At 43.5% G+C, this 23,124-nt stretch overlaps 1 protein-coding gene across 5 annotated transcripts in view; it reads left to right on the top strand.

Annotated features, from left to right (window-relative positions):
• ipo8 (importin 8) overlaps positions 1-10,189 on the top strand; it is a 46,564-nt gene extending 36,375 nt beyond the window's left edge. For 3 of the 5 annotated variants that reach the window (XM_078101414.1, XM_078101413.1, XM_078101417.1), the window contains 9 exons: positions 998-1,123; positions 3,073-3,170; positions 3,252-3,347; positions 3,882-3,980; positions 4,515-4,735; positions 5,408-5,613; positions 6,748-6,969; positions 8,714-8,843; positions 9,882-10,189. In XM_078101414.1, coding sequence (XP_077957540.1) covers positions 998-1,123; positions 3,073-3,170; positions 3,252-3,347; positions 3,882-3,980; positions 4,515-4,735; positions 5,408-5,613; positions 6,748-6,969; positions 8,714-8,843; position 9,882 — 1,199 coding nt within the window. In that variant the 3' untranslated portion in view covers positions 9,883-10,189. The remainder of the gene's footprint in view (positions 1-997; positions 1,124-3,072; positions 3,171-3,251; positions 3,348-3,881; positions 3,981-4,514; positions 4,736-5,407; positions 5,614-6,747; positions 6,970-8,713; positions 8,844-9,881) is intronic. The other 2 variants (XM_078101416.1, XM_078101415.1) reach the window with 1 other exon arrangement.
• Positions 10,190-23,124: the final 12,935 nt, after the last annotated feature.

The following is a 23,124-nucleotide window of genomic DNA, read 5'->3' as shown; positions in this document are numbered from 1 at the left end:
AGATTATCTTGAAAATGTGGAACTGTAGGTTACTTCATTTGCTTCTTCTAATGCTGCTTCGTGATGTTCTGGTCCTCGAAAAAGCGTTTGTGCAGTCATGACTCAATGTTCTGCAAGTCATTACACAGTAGGCAGAGAGAAATGTGAAAGATTTTTCTGGGATGTAGTAAATGTTTACAAAACTGGAGTTTTGAATTCCCGCTCGTGCCCAAGATCGAAGAGAGGTCATATTCATGTTTGGCCGAAGAGGGGAGAGTTTCAGGAGACTGCTATTTAATGCAAAGCAGAGTTTATGTTACTGAAGGCAGCTATGACATATCCAAACTACTACTTTTTGAGCATGCTCACGCACAAAGATGTCGTGCATATACACACAGGTGACACAAAAGTGTTTTTCCTACAATTGTATCGGCCCCCCCCATGAAAGTCCTAAAGGATTCATTTTCTATATAGTGATAGATCCAAACCGAAATCCAAGATTACCTTTAATATAGACCAGGTCCAGGAGAGCAACAGTTATTAGATACTAAAAGAAAGGAAGATGATAGACCTACTAGCTACTCCTTACATTTTGTTTAGGCTTCGCTCTGAGAGCCTTCCCGTCGCTTGCGTTGATTAAGTCATCTTTACTCCCGGTTTTAATCTTAACGGGCAAAATTGGCATTGATTAACTATGGTTTAATCTATTTACACTGCAGTTCCAGTAGGCCGTCCACTTTAGTTCTGTTTGCTGACATCTTCATTCTGTGACAAATCATAACTGTGATCTATTTCTTCACTATGCGCACCTTATTCCATTTCTGCTTATATTTGGAGAACACATTTTTGCATAATGGTGTTGTCCTTTACAACCTGACCATGATTTCCCTCCAGACAAAATACTTTCTTTTACTGACAGCACCTCAGTGCCTTGGCCCACTATTATGTGTGCATGCTTCTACAAAGGCAGTACATAAATAAACACAATATTATACAATGTTTTTCCTATCCTGAGCAGAGTTCTACGAGGAGATCTTCTCACTGGCGTTCGGCCTCACGTGTCAGACCATTTCCCCCCAAATGTGGCAGCTACTTGGGGTCTTGTATGAGGTGTTCCAACATGACTGCTTCGATTACTTTACAGGTATGTAAAGTCAATTCAATCTTGAGTGGGAAATTTGAAAGATAAATATATGATCTTAAATACATGGAGTAGTTGAAAGAATCAGTTCATGCCCATCTTGCCATGATGGAGTTGATAAAATAAAAGCTGCCCTGATTTTATATATGTTGACACATCTGTGAAGTGATGGTAGTGATGGCCATGGTAGCGTGCGCACGCAAACATACCCACACACGCATACAACTGCAGGAACTCACACACATACGCACAGACACACATACACACACATACGCAGAGACACACACACAAACACAGAGACATGTGCTTGCACACACACCCATGTACATACAAAGACACAGACGTACGCACACACAGACACGTCCGCGCACACACAGACCGATATACACAGACATGTACGCTCACATACAGGTGAGCACACTCCCCCAGCGGACGGATAGCTTGCCTCAGAAAATAGCGGTGAATAGAGGCTTTAGTTTTTGGCTGAAACTTTAACACTGAAACAGTCTAAAGCTGCAGAATTTTTGTCATGATAAGTTATAAATTTAATTTAATTGGTTCAGACTTCTATCAAAAAGTATTTTAATAGTCCCCTACAAGGTACAAAACTTAGAACGCAGCTAGGACAGATCCCTCTGTCAGGATGGGCATCAGAAATAATAGAAAGGAGATTGGGGTATGATAGAAAGTGACCATCTAGTTTAGCCGAGGGGTCCGCAACCGACGACTAGAGAGTGGAAAGGGAAACTTATTTATTTTCTAGAGAAACAGCTATGGAGAAACCGGGGAATGGCAGAAAGACTGAAGAACCGGGAGGATGTATGACTATGATAACAAAAAGACGGGATGAGACTTAAGGCAAAAAATTAGTTAACTGCTGGATTTGAATTGTCAAATTTGCTTAGGAAGGCTCCTAACTGAGTGAAATGACCCAGAAGTAGTGTAAGTGGCCGCTATGGTAAGAGCTGTTCAAATTCTCTAATGCTAAGGAAAGGAGCTTCAATGCTTCCCTACTTTAGCATAGGAACCACTGGACCAACCTGATATTAGGATGCAGCTATAGATTTTATTTCATTTATTCTATTCATTGCAGCAGAAAGGTCTTTATTTTTGTTAATATATATAATATATTCAATACAACAAACTATAGTTTGTGTACATATATATCTTCTAAGCTTTAATATCAAATAGAACTCTGATTTATAGCAGTTTATCTTACAGTTGGACCAAAGCAAACCTGAGCTGTGTGTGAGTGGAGAGCACGGTCGTCCTCAGAGGATTGGCCATTCAATTTCAGGCCCTGCTAACCCACGTGTCCATGTGTCCTTGGGCAAGACACTTAATCCCAACATTGATCCTGTAGCTGTGACTCTGGTGTGTGAAGGTTAGTTACTGATGGGCAGGTGTCAGTGAGTTTAGTAGCTCCCGTCATCAGTGTGAATGATGACATGAAGTGTTAAAGCGCTTTGAGTGGTCGGAGGACTGGAAAAGAGAAATACAAGTAGAGTCCATTTATTATTTACCATTTAATAGAGCTGTGATTCTCTGCAAGAGAAACCTGAAGTCGTTTTCTATTTTTCTCTATTAATGACTAGAAGCTGCTCTGACAGTACGGAGGGCCTTCTTACATGTTCTCGAGACACATTTTCAAGGGGCGGGAACACCATACCATATTTTTCATGATGTTCATTTTGGTTTGAGAGTTATGCTAAAGAGCTAACTTCCATTGTTTTATGAATGGGGCAAAGGAGGACAACAACATGATCAAATAGTCACCAGTGCAGCTCTTAGTAAACTCTGCTTAAAGTGATAATGAATGTTCATATTGAGTAGCCCAACTATCGTCAAAGCAAATACAGCAGTCTACCTGTAAAATAAAATTTGCTCTGTTCATGTTGACACAGCCAAAGAAATGGTGGTAAAATGAATGATGTTGTGGGTTTATGTTACAGATATGATGCCCCTCTTGCACAACTATGTTACTGTGGATACGGACATGCTCTTGTCTAACCCTAAGCACTTGGAAGTCATCTACAGCATGTGCAAAAAGGTCAGGATATATTATTATTGTCCTGTTATTTCAGAGCTGAGTGATGACGTGTAAAGTATTATGACCTTTGATGTGTTGTAGGTGCTGACTATAGATGCAGGTGAGGATGCAGAGTGCCACGCTGCCAAACTGTTGGAGGTTATCATCCTGCAGTGCAGAGGGAGAGGCATTGACCAGGTCAGAAACACAGCAAAAAGCTTTATTTCCGTGTGCGTTCAGTTTTAAAATAATTTACGGTGCATTCAATAAGGTACTTTTAGAATCTTTGCCTGATGTACCGTGACAGCTCGGTCAAGTGAATCAGAATCATGCAAACCCATACATGGAATTTGAATCAGGTTTTGTTACTTTGTTCTGCGCATACATACATTTTTTTACAAATACTATTTACTCCTGTAAATAGGCAACTTACTGACCCCCAATTTGTGTGAATGCTTAATTAACCTGATTAACCCACGTGGCTGTGTTTTACCCAATATTTAATTATTTTTCTTGGACTTTTGTTTATGTTTAACTGTTTACCCACCTTGTTTTGTACTGCAGACTGGTATTAAACAATTAACTACACAGAAAGTGTGTCTCTCTACGTATATGTAGAGACATATATATATTATTCAATTAATTGATTTTGTATTACAAATTTGCCTCAGAGGGCTTTACAGTCTGTACACATGCAGCGTACTCTGTCCTGAAACCCTCCCATCGGCACAGGAAAAACTGGGGAGGAAAAAGAAAGACACCTTAGGGAGAACGGCAGAGGGATCCCTCTCATGGAATGGACAGAATGGATGTGTACAGAATGAACAATATGTAAGATAGAAAGTACGTTCAATTCATATGACGGAAATTATTCAAATATTGAGAGTTATAAGCTAGGTGTAAAGCAAGATATGACCACAATCCATGGAAACCTGTGAGGTTAGAAACCACAAAAACAGGGAAGAAGCTGAATTAGTAACGTGTATTAATGAGATATGAATCATATAGAAAGGGAGAGGAGCTGTCCTAGGAAGCCCCCCCGGCAGTCTAGGCCTACAGCAGCTTATCTAAGGGCTGGTCCAGGCTAACCTGAGCCAGCCGTAACTATAAGCATTATGAAAGCGGAAAGTTTTAACCTCTATCTTATATGAGGTGCCCGTGTCTACCCCCCCCAGACTGAAAGTGACTAGAATTAAACCTTCCTTTGTCAGTGAACATCAATTGAAATGAATCCTTCCATCTCTGTGCAGGTAACCTCAGAAGGAAAACGCAGCGATCCCGAGGATCACGGACTGTCCATTATGTTTTGACTGACCAAATAACTGTAGGTTTAACAGCGGCCTAATTTCTGTTTCCTACGTACAGTGCATTCCTCTCTTTGTGGAGGCAGTTCTGGAGCGTTTGATGAGGGGGGTGAAATCCAGCGAGCTGAGGACCATGTGCCTGCAGGTGGCCATTGCTGCTCTGTACTACAACCCAGCCCTGCTCATCCACACTCTGGAAAACATGCACTTCCAACACAGCCCTCAACCCATCACTGCCCACTTCATCAACCAGTGGATGAATGACACAGAGTTCTTCCTCGGGTATGGGGAGGTTACTTCCGTTTTATCCTAGTCGGGGGAAATCATAGATTGTTGCTTACCCTGTTCTTTAAAGACATTTGCCAGATGCAAAAGTGACTGGTGTTTTTTTCCAACTTTTGAGCCTGTCATCAGGGCAACGCGTGGTCCTGGAGACACCTAGTTTAGCTAGAACTACCACATATGCGGCCAGGATGTAGTCCCACAATGTGACCTTTGTGACCATGGGTCCAGTCAGAGCAAGAACGAAGGCAATGTGGATTAAAAAGTGTCCATTAAACACTTTCCATTAAACACTTAATTTCACTGCCAGAACGACAGCGATTCAAAGCATTTTCCAGAAACAATTATTTTTAGAAGGAATGGGCTGTGTAAGATTTAGTGATTGCTACCAACCAACTATCCAGGTGTATGTAAATATCCTTCCCTTTCCAAGCTTCTAGAGAACTAATGTTGAGTAAAAATGTGTGGTGTCACATGGGTGACCCCCTGGAAAGACCATGTGATCTTGAGTTTGTGATATGAGGAGGACACACATACATTTGTTGGGTTAGGTGAATGGCAAAACATATAAAGAACTTCACTTAAACACTGATTAAGAAGGCTTTGAGGCATTAATACCTTCAGGCGCCTACATTCTCAGTCTCCTCTTCTTCCCTGTGATCTACTCCCCAGGCTTCATGACCGTAAGATGTGTATCATCGGCCTGAGCGTGCTGATGGAGCTTCCCATTCGTCCGGCAGTGCTGGAGGGAGTCTCAGCCCAGATTGTCCCCTCAATCCTGCTCCTGTTCCTGGCCCTCAAACACGTCAACGCTTCCCGCCTTGTCAACAAACCCAACCTGCTGGCCAATGCTGGGGCACTGGACGAAGACCAGAACGGTAGGGAAAGCTCAGGGAAGAAAAGATGGAGAGATATAGTGTGAGGCAGAGGTGGAGGGATGAATGCAGAATAAAGAGGGGCAGTAATTGGCCTAGTGAGCATTTTTTGCCAAAGTTTCTTTTTCTGCTACATAAATAATTCTGCTCCGAGCTCAAATTACCCGCACCCAGAGGTGTTACTGTACTGAAGTAGAAATGTGGGGTATCTATACTTTACTGGACTTTTTACTTCTACTCCTTACATTTTCACGCAAATATCTGTACTTTCTTCTCCTTACATTTTAAAAACAGCCTTGTTACTTCCGGCTCGTCGCAGTTCAACAACACAAAGACAAAAAAATATCTAGATAAATGGCGCTATGCGGACATAGTGCATTTGATTGTGGTTGGATGAGAAGTATAAACATTTAGCATCCAGACACCAGATTGGTTTTCTCCGCGATGCGCCTGCAGATCGGAGCGACACCGGGTGGGAAAAGTGGTCGGTGGAAAGTTGGTATTTAGCGACATGGACCCTCCTCCTCTTCCTCACGCAGATTCCATGTAACGTTAGATGAGTATCTTCATGACCGTGGGTTTGTCCTAAATGTTTTATTGAGAGTCTGGCACAACACAGCGACTTGCAAGCAGCGAATTAAATAAAGTGATGTGTGTCTTAATGCGGCTTTGGAAATGAACACAAAGGGATTCTGTATTTGCTCATAAAGTCTGAAAAAACTGGTTATTTGGCCAATGTTTTGATAACCGACTGCTGCCAGTTCAGTGTTCCCACCATTATAAACAGGGGTGCCCCCCCCCCCCCCCCATTACGTAGTAAACCTGGGGGAGACCTAATCAATGGGAACAATGTGTGTGTCTGAAGGTGAAGGTGTGCATTGCGGACTGAAAGATAACGTCTTCTCCATCAATGTATCCGTTACAATATGTTGGCTACAATATGTTGGATTCATGTCAATGTGTATTTAAAGACAATAAATACAATTCTGATTCTGAAGACATTTAAATTTGTGGAAAAAAAGGAAACTCCTTCCCCTTCTATTTCCTTCTCCAATTGTGTTCAACAGTTAAAGGTGGCCACAGATGGCACCATGAAAGCTTACACCCTAATGGCTGTATTATTCTGTGTATGGGCAGAGGAGATTCCCAGTGATGAAGATGAAGTGACTGAGAACCGTAACGCCATGCAGCAGCAGTCCAGCATGCCAACAGGCCCGGCTGCTGAGGAGGAGGAAGAAGATGATGAAGATGATTGGGACAACGACTGCTTTGAGGGAACCCCCCTGGAGGAGTACAGCACGCCTTTGGACTATGACAACGGAGAGGACGAGTATCAGTTCTTTGCCTCAGCACTACTCCGTAAGTGATCCTTTAAATGTCGGATAGTGTCCAGGTGCCTGCTGATGAACTATTTAGTGCTTTTTTTCCCTATGCTTGATTACACGCAGCTTTGTTTTAATCAGAGCTGCTTCGATCTGTGAAGCTTGACAGCTAATTAAAACAAAGAAAAAAACAGAAAAAAAATCTTTCACAACATACAGTTCTGGTCAAAAGTTTACATACACTTGTAAAGAACATAATGTCATGGCTCTCTTGAGTTTCCAGTTATTTCTACATGTCTGATAATTCTCTGCTAGTGATTGTAACAGATACTTCTTTGTCACAAAAAACATTCATGAATTTTGGTTCTTTTATTACTTAACTGGGTTAACAGAAAAAGTGACAATCTGCTGGGTCAAAAGTATACATACAGCAACGTGAATTAGCAATTTTGGTGACTTAGAAAGTCAATGAAATGAGCTTCATAGCACGGCCTCTTACCGTCTTGTGAGTGATTATGAGTGACTACAGCTGGTGACTTTTCTGAGGCCATTTAAATAGTGCTCTTTGGATACAAACGCCCTCAAACGCTACAATGGGAAAGTCAAAGGAGCTTAGCGTGGATCTGAAAAAGCAAATCATTGAATTGAACGAATCAGGAAAGTCACTTGGAGCCATTTCAAAGCAGCCGCAGGTCCCAAGAGCAACAGTGCAAACAATTGTTTGTAAGTATAAAGTGCATGGCACTGTTTTGTCACTGCCACGATCAGGAAGAAAACGCAAGCTATCACCTGCTGCTGAGAGAAAATTGGTCAGGAGGGTGAAAAGTCAACCAAGAACCACCAAAAGCAGATCTGCCAAGAATTAAAAGCTGCTGGAACACAGGTGTCTGTCCACAGTCAAGGGTGTTTTGCATCTCCATGGACTGAGAGGCTGCCGTGCAAGAAGCAAGCCCTTGCTGGGATAATGAAGAAGGAGGATTACCTTCACATTCTTCAAGATAACCTAAAATCATCAGCCTGAAGGTTGGGTCTTGGGCGCAGTTGGGTGTTCCAACAGGACAAGGACCCAAAACACACATCAAAAGTGCTAATAGAATGGCTAAATCAGGCTAGAATTAGGGGTTAAGTATGGCCTTCCCAAAGTTCTGAGTTAAATCCCATTGAGAACATGTGGACAATGCCGAAGAAACAAGTCCATGTCAGAAAGCCATTAAAATAAACTATATTTTTGACCCAGCAGATTTTGTCACTTTTTCCGTTAACCCATAATAAAGTCATAAAAGAACCAAACTTCACGAATGTTTTTTGTTCCAATCTCTATCAGAATCTGACTTTTAGAAATAACGGAAGAGAGCCATGACTTTATGTTCTTTACAAGTGTATGTAAACTTTTGACCACAACTCCATATATCTGCTTGGAAATAGAATAAAATAAACTCCTTCTAAAAATACAACTTGCCTTAGAATGAATCAGCATTTGATCAATCCATAATTGAGGTATGTCCACACAATAAAGCATACGAATAAGGCAGCGTATATGCGCACCGCCATTTCTGCAGCTCCATGGGGTATGATTATCCCAATGTAAGAATAAGCCCCTCTCAATTTAGATTCATAATAATAATAATTATAATTGATAAATCATTTAAAAATTCAATCCATTTATGGAATTGGTATTTGCTGTCGGCCAACTAATCAGTCAATCTGCTGGTGTTGTCATTTTGACCAGCTGCACGAAAACACTCTAACACTATAACCATAACTTTGTTCATGTGGGCTAGGGGTCCAGAACACTGATGCAGCCTGGTACCAATGTTTGATCGCTTCACTCAGTGACGACCAGAAGAAACAGCTGCAGGAGATCTACAGCATCTCACAGCAGAGGAGGAGCACTGCCGCCAAGGGCCAGTGGTGAGAGGCCACACACTCAAGTCAACACAATTCTACTAAGCAACGTCGGAGAAGTCATTAAGGGGCTTTGAAATATGTAAAGCATTGACACCTTCTGTCGCTTCAACCCTCGCGTCCGATAGGGAGAACCCAGAAACAGATGTACACAATGAGCAACATGATAAAATGACTGTACAGGGGCAACTGTGGATCAGTGGAGAGCAGGGTGGTCCTTCAATCAGAGGCTCGGCGGTTTAATCGCTAGTCCACATTTTGATGTATCCTTTGATAAGACACTAAACCACAAACAGCTCCCATAGCTGTGACTATGTGTGAATGTTCCTGTTGGGCAGGTGTCACTGTGTATGGTAGCTCCTCCCATCTGTCTATGAATGGGTGTATGATGACCTGGGGGTCTTTGAGATGTCAGAAGACTATAAAAGAGACATACAATTACCGTATATTAACCATTTAGCATTACAATTATTATTTTATAGAAAGTAAACATTTATAGAGAATATATCCAGTGATCCGACACTTTGCATTATTGATTATTTAACTATGCATTGATGACAGATAAGTAGTTTATTGGAAATTTAGGCAAGAAGGAAATTCAGAGACAATTAGCAACAAAGATGGGTGTGAATAATTGCTTAATGAATTTGGTTCTGAGTGCTTTGAGTTGCAGTATACATACTGTGAGGGGGAGATTTCTAACTTTTTGACACTTTGTTGAAGACTGGGAACGGTGGACATCATTTGGAAACCCAGAAGGGATATCGAGGAAAATGTTTATTTTGTCATATGTCTTATGTCGTAAATAAACAACAACAGTTAATGTCTCTGGATAAAGACTTTGGATAAAATCATTCTTTACTAATATTTAATTTGTTTTAAAAAAAAAAATGAAAAATTACGGATAGGCATGTAGTAGATTTCTTTGTGGAGGTGTGAAGAAACTGCTGGCCTGGCTCAGTCAAAAATCACCTGCCAGTGCCTATGCTTTTCATTTGTGAATTTGTCCTATTTAAAAAGGAAACCCATATCCTGTGCTTTCAGAGCTTTAAGGAACGTGTGCAGGACCAGAGAACTGGACGAAGGAGAGAGAAGCTGGTTGGGCCTGGCCTCAAATGGATTTCTATCTAATCTCAATGATCTTGGTTAATATCAGACTTCATGGATCCCATCATAACCAGGGTGCCAGCAGAATTGCGTGTGTGCGTCACAGAAATGTCTTCATTATAAATTGAATTGTCGTTGACCAGCAAAAGTAGTTTCTTGTACATTGCAGTCCCTTTGATCTGTGACTAAGTAACTGTGTTGTGTTTGTGTCTGCCTAATTGTTAATAAAACCAAATGTCAATATGTGTGTTTGTGTACTGTAAGTGCTGTCTCCGTCTTTCTATAGTAAAACACTTTTTATCATTTATTTTTATCCCGAGCGCCGCAATTTGTCCTGTTCCTATAACACCATTCACAAAAACCTGTGAGGGGGGGGGGGGGGGGGGAGCATTACATTTACAGGTCATTTAGTTGACACTTTTATCCATAGCAACATTGCACTTACATTTTTGCCCAGGGAGAAATTAGGGGGTTACTTACGTGTCCTTACGGTTCCCAGCGCACCCTCTCTACCCCTGCGCCACGTCGACTTATAAAGCACAAAGACTCCAGGAAAGATGGTGTTAATGTTGATTTATGACAGTAATAGTAAGCAGGGCCGAGGCAGGAACAGGGTCCAGACTCGCTGGTTTCCATGGACTGAGCTTGACTGAGCCAGAAACAACGAGAACCAAACTATTGTATACTCATCACGACAACAAATATATGAATGCCTTGTTCGAAACGTTAGTCTTTGCTACAATGTGCACTAATCCGTTCGTAAATACTCAAAACACAACTTTAACAAGTATTATAAGAGTTAGAAAATATCTTACACAAATTAGTCAAGAGATTGTGCACTCGGCGGTGCAGAAGTTGAATAATCCTACGTACAAAAACCACCAAGCTATCAAAGTGTATGAATCATAAATCTTCTACCTTCGCCGATTTTTAATAAAATTATTCTGCTGTTTCTCCAGTGCATTACGATCACCCGCCATCTTGCATGACTCACGCAGCTTCTTGTTGCTTTTGAATGACGGTCAGGGGTCAAATTTGACAGCATAGCACTTTTGAGCATCATTTTATGCTCTACCTTCTGGGTGGCTAAGGAAAGGGCTCAATCGTTTTCGCGTGGGTTTTGGGGATCAGACGATTCAGAAAATGGGATCAGACTATTCAGAAAAGTGATTGAATGGGTCAGTCCGGCCTAAGAGAACCCGAGATAGTCAAAAATCATAATTTTGACTCGTCCGTTTCAGAGGCCGGGAGGCCTTCACAAAAGCCTCCCGTATAGTAGGGGTCGTTGTGGCGCAGGAAGTAGAGAGGGTGCACGGGGAACCCTCCCTAAGGTTGGTGTCCCCAACTGGTTGGTGTCCACTGGTTTGACCCCCGGTTGCCCCGTGTCAAAGTGTCTCTGAGCAAGATACCTAACTCCTAATTGCTCCCTGGGCAAAAATGTAAAAAGCAATGTGTAGCCAGTGAGGAAATGTCCCTCATGTGATACCATAGGTTTAAGCCCCTCCCACTGCCTGGTTCACCAATTAGTATGGGTATAAAGGCTCCATTTTATAACACTACAGGAATCAGGAAACATTTATTGCCAAAATATGTCATACATACAAAGAATTTGACTTGGTGGTTGGTGCGTGACAGTAGACAGTGTAACAATAGACAAGACAGCAGTGCACAAGTAATAAAATGAAATGCTAATGCTATGGGTTAGTAGAATAAGGCTATGGGTTAGTATAAAATAAGAGAATAAAGTTAAAGTAAAAAATCAAAAATATTTAAAAAGTTCAAAATTATTAAAAAAATAAAGTGCACTAGCGAACAAGTGACAAAGTGACGAGTGAAAAATGACAGTAAAGTGACGTGTGCAGTATGAAAGAAAGTGACCGGTGGAAGTCATTCAGTTGGGGACCGGGCTCTGCCGACAGGAAGAAACTGTTCGTGTGGCGGGAGGTCTTAAGGATGGCGCATGCTTCTGCGTCTGCGTCGTTGCGTCGACACACTCGTTTCAATTCATGGTTCTAAAAGTCTTGCGTGTGTTGCAGAGCAATTCACCGCCAGAACGTCTCTCTCCAGAATAGAGAGGGTTGTTGCTGGTGAGGGAGGGGAAGGTGATATAGATGTAGAGGCGTGAGCCCCTGATGGGCTGGGGGAGGGAGGGGTGGGGGACTGGGGCAGGTTGGTGGAGCTGTGGGGGATGGGATCAGGACATTGTCTATCGAATCTGCAGTGGAACTCATTCAGCTCGTCTGCCAGGCGGAGGTCATTCATGGGGTGGGTTTTTTTTGGCTTATAGTTTGTGAGGTGTTTGAGGCCTCTCCAAACCGAAGCAGAGTCACTTGCTGAGAACTGTTGTTGGAGTTTCCCAGAGTACAGTCGTTTAGCATCTCTCACCGCCTTGCTAAACTTGTATTTTGACTCTGTATACCAGTCTTTGTCCCCACTCCTAAATGCCTGATCCTTCTGCAGACATAGTGTTCTGAGTTCCGCTGTGAACCAGGGTTTGTCATTATTGAAACTCACCCTGGTGCATGATGGTACACAGCTGTCCTCACAGAAGCCGATGTAAGAAGTTACAGCCTCTGTGAACTCATCCAGACTGTTAGTAGCAGTCCTGAAACCATCCCAGTCTGTGCAGTCAAAGCACGCACGAAGATCCTGTGCCCCAGACCCAGTGCCTCAAGGAGGCCCAAACCAATTGGGAGCCGGCCCATGTGGAGAGAATGCAGCCCATGCCGTGATTAGAAGCGCTGCTGTTTTTCTTGGTTTTGTTTTGTTCCTGTTTTGTGTCTCATTTGTTTCATTCTGTTCAGTTAGATTACTTTGTGGTGTCTTGAACAAATTGTGATTTGTCCCCCAGAAAGTTAATTTATACACTTTGTATTTGTTTCTGTTTAGGAGTACGTGGGGCTGGCAGCAGCGTGCCTACCCGGATGGTAGTGGGGTTGTTTGGATTGGGCCGTTACTTTATCCTCCTATTTTTCTTAGTTGCATGTTCTTGGTTTTGATTTACATTGTTGCACTGGAGGGAGTGAGGGCCTTGTCCTAGAGCTTGTCCCCCCCTTTTCCCCTTCTTAGCCCGCTGCAGTCTACGGCCCTAATAGAATCGAATTTGTTTATTAAAACCTTTCTTTTTGTTCTTTGACGACATTCCCAGCAGTGTTAATTTCGTCGACGAAAACTATGACAAAAATAGTTAGTTAAAGACCTTTTTTTCCATGACTAAGACGTGACGAAAACGATCTTAAAAAATAAAAACTATGACTAAATCTGTTCTATCTTTCGTTAACGAGACGAGGCGAAGATGTTGGTGGTTGACCACGCGAACATTTCTGCTCTGTTCTCTGGCGACGGCAGGCAGCGTTTCCTCGGGTGGATGAGACGGTCCGTTACAGGCTTCTCCAAACACGTCTAACATAATAAACTCATTGCAGGCCTTACGCATTGACCGTGAAACACACGCATTTCAACTATAGTTCACACGCCACATCGTGAGAAGACGGTGTTAAACCGTCTCAGCTGTTTCGTACCTTTTTGATATTTTAAGAAACTCAAATAAATATTGTACTCTGGGGGAATATTTTTGCCTTGGTCTGTTTACACTGGTCATCTGTGGGTCAGTGGTCGATTAATAAATATCCCTACGGGACGATAACCACCCCTCCGTACTTGCCGGTGGTTACACATGGGTTAAAAATGCAATGTAAGTCGCTTTGGATAAAAGCGTCAGCTAAATTACCTGTAATATAATATAGTAGTTTATCCTCACTCAACTATCTTCAGACACACTAGGCTATCATGTACAGTGTATTTTAACAGTGAGAAACAGAATATCAACCAAAAAATCCGGAAGACTGCATTTTATAACATTTATGACTATTTACATTTGATGCAGAAAATAAGTATTTGAACCCCCAAGAAAAACATTACTTAATACTTGATGGAGTAACCCTTGTTGAAAAGCACAGACATCAGACGTTTCTTGTAGTTGGTCACCAGGTTTATACTTAACCCAGGAGGGATTTTGCTCCACTCTTCTTTGCAGATGCACTCCAAATCCTTCAGGTTGTGTGGCTGTCGCTTGGCAATGCGAAGCTTCAGCTCCCTCCACAGATTTTCTATGGGATTAAGGTCCGGAGACTGGCTAGGCCACTCCATGACCTCAATGTGCTTCTTCTTGAGCCACTCCTTTGTTGCCTTGGCCGTATGCTTTGGTTCATTGTCCACCTCTGGGGGAGGACGTACTGATGCCTACGGCGGGCTCCTCAGATTCACCACAGAAGGCAGACAGCTATCTTACCACGTGCTGGGCCCATGAGGGCACAAGGGCTCCAAAGCTACCCGTCAGAACAGGGACCCTGGACGCAGAAGCCCTACTGGACTCCGGCAGTGAGGTCACCCTCCTACGGCCAGGAAGGACCACTGGTCCCAGGGGACCCCCTATACCAGTCTCCTGTGTCCATGGGGACTCCCGCAAGTATCCCACAACCCACATAAAGGTCCAGACCACTAGAGGCACTTTTGAGGTTGTGGCGGGTTTGGTAGAAAATCTGCCGGTGCCAGTGCTGATTGGACAGCACTGGCAGATATTCTGGTGTTTGTGGGCTTACAGGACAGCTGGCTACCGGAGAAACAGTCCAACCAACAAACCTTGTAGGAAAGTCAAGGTAGTACATGCCTGTGCCGCCCCATCTAGCCCACCCACATCAGCTGGAGAGGAGACAGACGGGGAGGCCCTGGCCCCAGAGGAGGCCCCGGCGAGGGGGGCTCCGCGATAGAATGAGGAGTCGTCAAACAAGATTTTTTTCGAAGTTCCCACTGGCGGAAGAGGAAACTTCCACCAGGCCCGGACAGTTTGGGACCTCCCAGTTGGAGGACCCTAACCTCGAACAAGCCCGAAGGAACCTGGCTGTGGTCGAGGGGGAACCGGTGGAAGGGGTGAGTGTTGATACTTTTCCTCCTTTTGCAATAAAGAATGGCCTCCTATATAGGGTGGCTAAACTGGCAGAACTTGGGGTGGAACAGTTGCTAGTCCCCAAACGCTATATTCCAAAAGTGTTGTACCTGGCCCACTCACACATGTTGGGAGCTCATCTAGGGATAGAGAAGACCTATAACCGAATCCTGGAGCGCTTCTACTGGCCGGGGGTGAAGAAGGCGGTCCAGGATTATTGCAAAATCTGCCCGGAGTGCCAGAAGACCGCTCCGAAGGTAATCCCTTAATTCCACTATCAATAATTGACATCCCCTTCCAGAGAGTGGCCATGGATATAGTAGGACCCCTCCCACAGTCCAATAGGGGACACAGTTATATCCTGGTCATCATGGATTATGCCACCCGGTACCCAGAGGCAGTTACATTACGTACTGCAAATGCTAAAGCAGTCGCGGGGGAATTATTCCTTCTCCTTAGTAGAGTTGGAATTGCAAAGCAAGTCCTAACTGACCAGGGAACCTGCTTCATGTCTCGGGTGATGAGGGAGATGTGCAAGCTGCTGAAGGTGAGCCAAATAAGAACCTCTGTCTACCACCCCCAGACGGACGGCCTGGTAGAACGTTTTAACAAAACCTTAAAACAAATGCTGAGAAAGGCTATTGATGTGGATGGGAAAAACTGGGACCAACTAATCCCCTTTGTCTTATTTTCAATCCGAGAAGTTCCCCAGGCGTCCACAGGGTTCTCGCCGTTTGAGCTGCTGTATGGACGGAGACCCAGGGGCATGCTGGACCTGGCCAAAGAAGCATGGGAGCAGCAGCCCACCGCTCTGTCAGAGTATGTGGACCAGATGTAAGAGAGGATGGGTAACATATGGCCCCTGGTGCGGGAACATATGCAGCAAGCCCAACACGCCCAAACCAGGATCTATAACCGTAGAGCTCGACGACGGGAGTTCCAGCCAGGGGAGTTTGTCTTGGTCCTGATTCCGACAGTTGAGTGCAAGTTCCTGGCCAAGTGGCATGGACCCTATGAGGTGATCGAGAGGGTGGGCGAGGTAAACTACAAGGTGAGACAACCGAGGAGAAGGAAAACCTGCCAAACTTATCACATCAATCTGTTGAAGAGCTGGCACGCCCCTGACAGTGTTCCGATAGCTGCACTAACGGTCGAAATCCCAGAACATGTCCCCTCACAGGTACCTCTGGGCCCCCACCTGAGTCCGACCCACCGACAAGACATTGTGGAACTGACCGGGCAGTTTAAAGAGGTGTTTTCAGACCTGCCGGGACGGACCGATGTGATTCAACATGACATAATCGCCGAACCCGGAAAAAAGGTGAGGCTCTGACCCTACCGCATCCCAGAGGCAAAAAGGGAGAGCATTAAAGAAGAGGTGAGACGGATGTTGTAGATGGGTGTTATTGAGGAGTCACGTAGTGCCTGGTCCAGCCAGATTGTTTTGATTCCAAAACCCGATGGCAGCGAGAGATTCTGCAATGATTTTAGAAAATTGAATGAAATCTCAAAATTTGACGCCTACCCCATGAGTTGATGAGCTAATCGAGCAATTAGGCCCGGCCCGGTTTGTGTCCACTCTCGACCTCACTAAAGGTTACTGGCAGGTTCCCCTCCCAGAAGCTGCCAAGGAGAAGACTGCATTTGCTATCCCGGAAGGCCTGTACCACTATCGAGTCCTACCCTTCGGAGTCCACGGAGCGCCAGCTACGTTCCAAAGAATGATGGACAGGTCCTCCGACCTCATCGGGGGTATGCAGCAGCCTACCTAGATGACGTAGTCATACACAGTCCGGACTGGACCGCCCATATAGGCCACCTGAAAGCAGTCCTGGGAAGCCTACGGGGAGCAGGCCTGACGGCCAACCCAAAAAAGTGCCACCTTGGCCTAGAAGAGGCATAATACCTTGGCTACACCATTGGGAGGGGCAGTGTAAGACCCCAATCCCGGGTATATATCTCACTTTGCCACCATTGCAGCCCCGCTACACGAGATGACAAAAAACAGCCACCCCCTTTGGAGCACCGAAGCTGAGGAAGCATTTGCAACCCTTCGGAAAGCCTTGTGTACTGAGCCGATCTTAAGCACCCCTAACTTCCGTGACACGTTCGTCGTCCATACAGATGCCTCAGGATCAGGCGATGGAGCTATGCTGTCCCAGGTTAGAGGAGGAGAAGAACACCCAGTGACCTATATCAGCCGTAAGTTACTAAAGCATGAGATGAATTACTCTACTGTAGAAAAGGAATGTCTGGCAATAAAATGGGCACTGACAAAGCTTCGGTATTACCTTCTAGGCAGAAAGTTCACCCTAGTAACGGATCACGCACCACTAAGATGGATGTCTACAGCCAAGGACACTAATGCAAGAGTTACACGATGGTTCCTGGAGTTGCAAAACGTTAATTTTTCTGTTGAGCATAGGTCGGGAAAAGCGCATGGAATTGCAGATGCCTTGTCCAGGAGGGAGGAATGCTATTTCGTTGACGCTTCTAGCTCCAACCTGGAGCTAGTGGGAGGGTGTGTGTGGTGAACCAGGGGGAGGAACCAAGGACAGGAGGCAGATCTCCAAGCTCCGATTGGGCGAGGTGATCTGGGTTGCCACATTGGGTATTCCTGGATGGTTTCATCTGGACGGTGGTTGTGCCTGACATTGCTACCATTATATGAATCATTTCTGTCACAAGCAGTAAACGTTTTGTAAATCTCTATGTTCTTCATTTGGTTCTCTTTAAGGTCTTTTTCTCCCCATTGAAGGTTTCTTTGGGGTGGGGGTGGGGGGGTCCTGTGCAGAGGTGTCAAGTAACGAAGTACAAATACTTGCAAATATCTGTACTTTCTACTCCTTACATTTTAAAAACAGCCTTGTTACTTCCGGCTTGTCGCAGTTCAACAACACAAAGACAAAAAAAATGAGTATCTTCATGACCGTGGGTTTGTCCTGAATGTTTTATTGAGAGTCTGGCACAACACAGCGACTTGCAAGTAGTGCAACGTATTAAATAAAGTGATGTGTGTCCTAATGCGGCTTTGGAAATGAACACAAAGGGATTCTGTATTTGCTCATGAAGCCTGAAAATACTGGTTATTTGGCCAATGTTTTGATAACCAACCGCTGCCAGTTCAGTGTTTCCCATCATTATAAACAGGGGCGCCCCCATGACGTAGTAAACCTGGGGGAGACACTGCAGTCTACCTAATCAATGGGAACAACGTGCGTGTGACTCGTGTCACTGGAAAATGGGTTGTGGTTTTATCTGTTTAAGTCAGATACATTTGTTGTTTTGTTGTTGTGTCTCTGAATATCGCCATGTTTCCACCATCCCAACAGCAGGTCACATGATCTGCAGGCACCTTCTGATCATATTGTAACGGACTGACGTGTTGTGTGAGCGAGGTTACGCATTAAGAGTTTGTCCTTAATGGAATCTTACATTACTTTTACTTTTATACGTTAAGTAGTTTTGAAACCATTACTTTTATACTTTTACTTAAGTAAAAAGCTTGAGTCGATACTTCTACAGGAGTCTTTTTAAACCCTAGTATCTGTACTTCTACTTGAGTAATGAATGTGAATACTTTTGACATCTCTGGGCACCAACAACCATGCCACGCTCAAAATTGCTTAAATCACCTTTCTTTTCCATTCTGACATTCAGTTTGGAGTTCAGGAGATTGTCTTGACCAGGACCACACCCCTAAATGCATTGAAGCAACTTCCATGTGATTGGTTGATTAGATTGCATTAATGAGAAATTGAACAGGTGTTTCTAATAATCCTTTAGGTGAGTGTATATATGAGGGGGTTGGTGGTTTGGATAAGATAGTTGAGGAGGTGGATAGAAGGGATTTTGCGAGGGGGGATACAGAGAGGTTGGGCTATTTGAGGGAACAGATATAACGGATTTCTGGGGGGGTAGCTAGTCGAAAGAAGTAGACGGCGAAGGAATTGAGGGAGGGGGTGGACTTTTGTCACCGGGGGGTGAGAGGTTAAGGAAGGGAGAGAGACCGTGAGTGATTCAAAGTAAGGACGGGTCACGGGGACATCATTCCTACTCACACAGACAGATACACATAAATACGCGCATGCACACAAATATATATATATATATATATATATAAATGAAAAACCTACATAGGTTTGATGATAAACTATCACAGTTCACACTGAGTGATATGTCATCATTCACACTCATACATACATACAATTATATATACAACTAGAAAATGCATTTCCTGCTGAAAATGCGTTGGAATGCAAAAAGCTGAAAGCTGAAATGAACTTTTTAAAATAGCTGAAAATACAGAAAGTTGAAGGGAATTTGAATACATTTGCTGAAATTATAGATATTAGAAAAGCTGAAATGAATTTGAAATTGCTGAAAATACAGAAATGGGAGAAGCTGAAAGGAATTTCAATAGATTTGCTGAAAAAGCAGAAATGAAAACAGCTGAAATAAATTTGAAATATTGCAAAAAAATACAGAAATGAATAGTGAAAAATTGCTGTTGATAGAGGCATAAGAATAGCTGAAATTATTTTAAAGAACTGCTGAAAATACAGGAAGTGGGGAAGCTGAATTTCAATAGATTTTCTAAAAACAGAAGTTGCAGGAGCTTAAATTTGTTTAAAATTGTTTGTAGTAATATTAGTAGTAGTATTAGTTATAATTGTGGTATTAGTAGTACTAGCAGTAATAGTAGGTTTAGTATCAATAGCAGTAGAAACAGCTGTAATACTATTAGCCATAGTCGTATTTGTAATAACATTAGTAGTAGTTGTAGTATTAATAGCAGTAGAAATACTAGTAGTATGGTAGTAGAAGTATCAGTTGTAGTACTAGAAGTACGAGTAATATTCGTAGTGGGAGACAGAATGTTTGTTATTCAAACTAAGAAGTTTTTAATTAATAGGCCTCATCACAAACATTACAGTAAAAATTCCCTCCATGTGGCTTTTATTTTGAAATTATTGGATTGGGTGGGTTGGGGGGGTGTAGATAGAGGGAGGGAGGGTGAGAGGGTGAGGAAGGGAGGGGTGGTGAGGAAGAGATAGAGGGAGAGAGAGAGGAGGAGAAATAGACAGACATACTGACTGACTGAGTGATTAACAGTGAGAAGAGGTCAGGGTGGAGGGGGGAGGGGGGGCGAGTGTCTTTATCATATTGGTCTGTTGACAGAAAGCATAGCTGCGTCATGTGACTCCACTAATCACGTCATTGGAGCAGCTGTGAGTCACACACAGAGATACTGCAGCGTGTTTACGAGTAACCACGGCAACGGCGCACCTATTGGATTGGGTGGGGTGGGGGGGTGTAGATAGAGGGAGGGAGGGTGAGAGGGTGAGGAAGGGAATGGTGGTGAGGAAGAGAGGGAGAGGGGAGGAGAATTAGACTGACTGACTGACTGAGGTGATTAACAGTAAGTAGAGGTCAGGGGGGAGGGGGGAGGGGGGGCTAGTGTCTTTATCATATTGGTCTGTTGACAGAAAGCATAGCTGCGTCATGTGACTCGACTAATCACGTCATTGGAGCAGCTGTGAGTCACACACAGAGATACTGCAGCGTGTTTACGAGTAACCACGGCAACGGCGCACCTATTGGATTGGGTGGGGTGGGGGGGTGTAGATAGAGGGAGGGAGGGTGAGAGGGTGAGGAAGGGAATGGTGGTGAGGAAGAGAGGGAGAGGGGAGGAGAATTAGACTGACTGACTGACTGAGAGTGATTAACAGTAAGTAGAGGTCAGGGTGGAGGGGGGAGGGGGGCTAGTGTCTTTATCATATTGGTCTGTTGACAGAAAGCATAGCTGCGTCATGTGACTCCACTAATCAGGTCACAAGGAGCAGCTGTGAGCCACAGACAGATCCTGCAGCGTGTGAGTGCTCGTAACCACGACAACGCCGCACCTGTGCGGCTGCAAAATGCAGAGACATGGCAGCAAGTTACACAGAATCCACACCTCAAACAAATGAGAACCAGCGCAAAACTATAACAGCTATCTAAAAAATACGGCGTTTGTATGAGACCCAAGACTCTACCGAACGCGTGGATGTGTTTTTATGTCTGTCCGGTAATAAATACGGCTCCTATGGCCGTTTACAAAACGTGTACCTTGTGGATTTTTGTGAGAAATATGTCGGCAGATTTGTATTGGAGCCTATGGGGCTTTTGGCAGAGGTTGTGTCACTCAAACACTCCTTGCGCCAAAACTAAAAAACTATGGGATTCCATGAACACATTAATCCAATCAGCACAACCATACCCTCATTAATCTGAAGAAATGAAGCCTCTAGAGTGTATACTTTGGCTGCAAGGACAGAAGTTCCATATTTTTTTAACCAGATTCCTGCGATGCCCCACACTCTAGCCTGCGAGGTCCCACTCTAGCAGACGCAATACACACTCATGTAAAAGTCAGAAACGGAGCGAAGAACTAGTGAAACATAATCAGTGATTATGAAAAAAGTAAAATAGATATCAAGAAGCAGTTTTTTTCATAAAATAGTTGAGACCTGTGTCAACATTTGAAAGTTGAAATGGTGTCTGTAGCTGAAAGATTGGCGGAGCTGAAATATTTGAAAGTTGAAGAAGTTGAAGAAGTTGAAGGAGGATTTGAAAACAATCTCTATTTGAAAACCATGTTAAAATATTAATGATTATTGATTTATATAAATTCAAGCTTAAGAGGTAGAAAGCTGAAAAGTCATAGCCCGGAAGCCGGAAAGAAGCTGAACATTTTAATATTTGAAGGATTTTAATAGCTGAAAGTGTGAAGGAGTTGAAAGGTGCCACGGAAGAAATAGAAGAACTAGAAAAGGCATTTCCTGCTGAAAATGCGTTGGAATGCAAAAAGCTGAAAGCTGAAATGAACTTTTTAAAATAGCTGAAAATACAGAAAGTTGAAGGGAATTTGAATACATTTGCTGAAATTATAGATATTAGAAAAGCTGAAATGAATTTGAAATTGCTGAAAATACAGAAATGGGAGAAGCTGAAAGGAATTTCAATAGATTTGCTGAAAAAGCAGAAATGAAAACAGCTGAAATAAATTTGAAATATTGCAAAAAAATACAGAAATGAATATTGAAAAATTGCTGTTGATAGAGGCATAAGAATAGCTGAAATTATTTTAAAGAACTGCTGAAAATACAGGAAGTGGGGAAGCTGAATTTCAATAGATTTTCTAAAAACAGAAGTTGCAGGAGCTTAAATTTGTTTAAAATTGTTTGTAGTAATATTAGTAGTAGTATTAGTTATAATTGTGGTATTAGTAGTACTAGCAGTAATAGTAGGTTTAGTATCAATAGCAGTAGAAACAGCTGTAATACTATTAGCCATAGTCGTATTTGTAATAACATTAGTAGTAGTTGTAGTATTAATAGCAGTAGAAATACTAGTAGTATGGTAGTAGAAGTATCAGTTGTAGTACTAGAAGTACGAGTAATATTCGTAGTGGGAGACAGAATGTTTGTTATTCAAACTAAGAAGTTTTTAATTAATAGGCCTCATCAAACATTACAGTAAAAATTCCCTCCATGTGGCTTTTATTTTGAAATTATTGGATTGGGTGGGTTGGGGGGGTGTAGATAGAGGGAGGGAGGGTGAGAGGGTGAGGAAGGGAGGGGTGGTGAGGAAGAGATAGAGGGAGAGAGAGAGGAGGAGAAATAGACAGACATACTGACTGACTGAGTGATTAACAGTGAGAAGGGGTCAGGGTGGAGGGGGGAGGGGGGGCGAGTGTCTTTATCATATTGGTCTGTTGACAGAAAGCATAGCTGCGTCATGTGACTCCACTAATCACGTCATTGGAGCAGCTGTGAGTCACACACAGAGATACTGCAGCGTGTTTACGAGTAACCACGGCAACGGCGCACCTATTGGATTGGGTGGGGTGGGGGGGTGTAGATAGAGGGAGGGAGGGTGAGAGGGTGAGGAAGGGAATGGTGGTGAGGAAGAGAGGGAGAGGGGAGGAGAATTAGACTGACTGACTGACTGAGAGTGATTAACAGTAAGTAGAGGTCAGGGTGGAGGGGGGAGGGGGGCTAGTGTCTTTATCATATTGGTCTGTTGACAGAAAGCATAGCTGCGTCATGTGACTCCACTAATCACGTCATTGGAGCAGCTGAGTCACAGACAGATCCTGCAGCGTGTGAGTGCTCGTAACCACGACAACGGCGCACCTGTGATCATTAACGAGCGGCTGCAAAAGACAGAGACATGGCAGCAAGTTACACA

The sequence above is a fragment of the Gasterosteus aculeatus genome, chromosome 4 (genome assembly GCF_964276395.1).
Source record: "Gasterosteus aculeatus chromosome 4, fGasAcu3.hap1.1, whole genome shotgun sequence".
NCBI classification, from domain to species: Eukaryota; Metazoa; Chordata; class Actinopteri; order Perciformes; family Gasterosteidae; genus Gasterosteus; species Gasterosteus aculeatus.
This window is presented reverse-complemented; position numbering and strand designations above follow the sequence as displayed.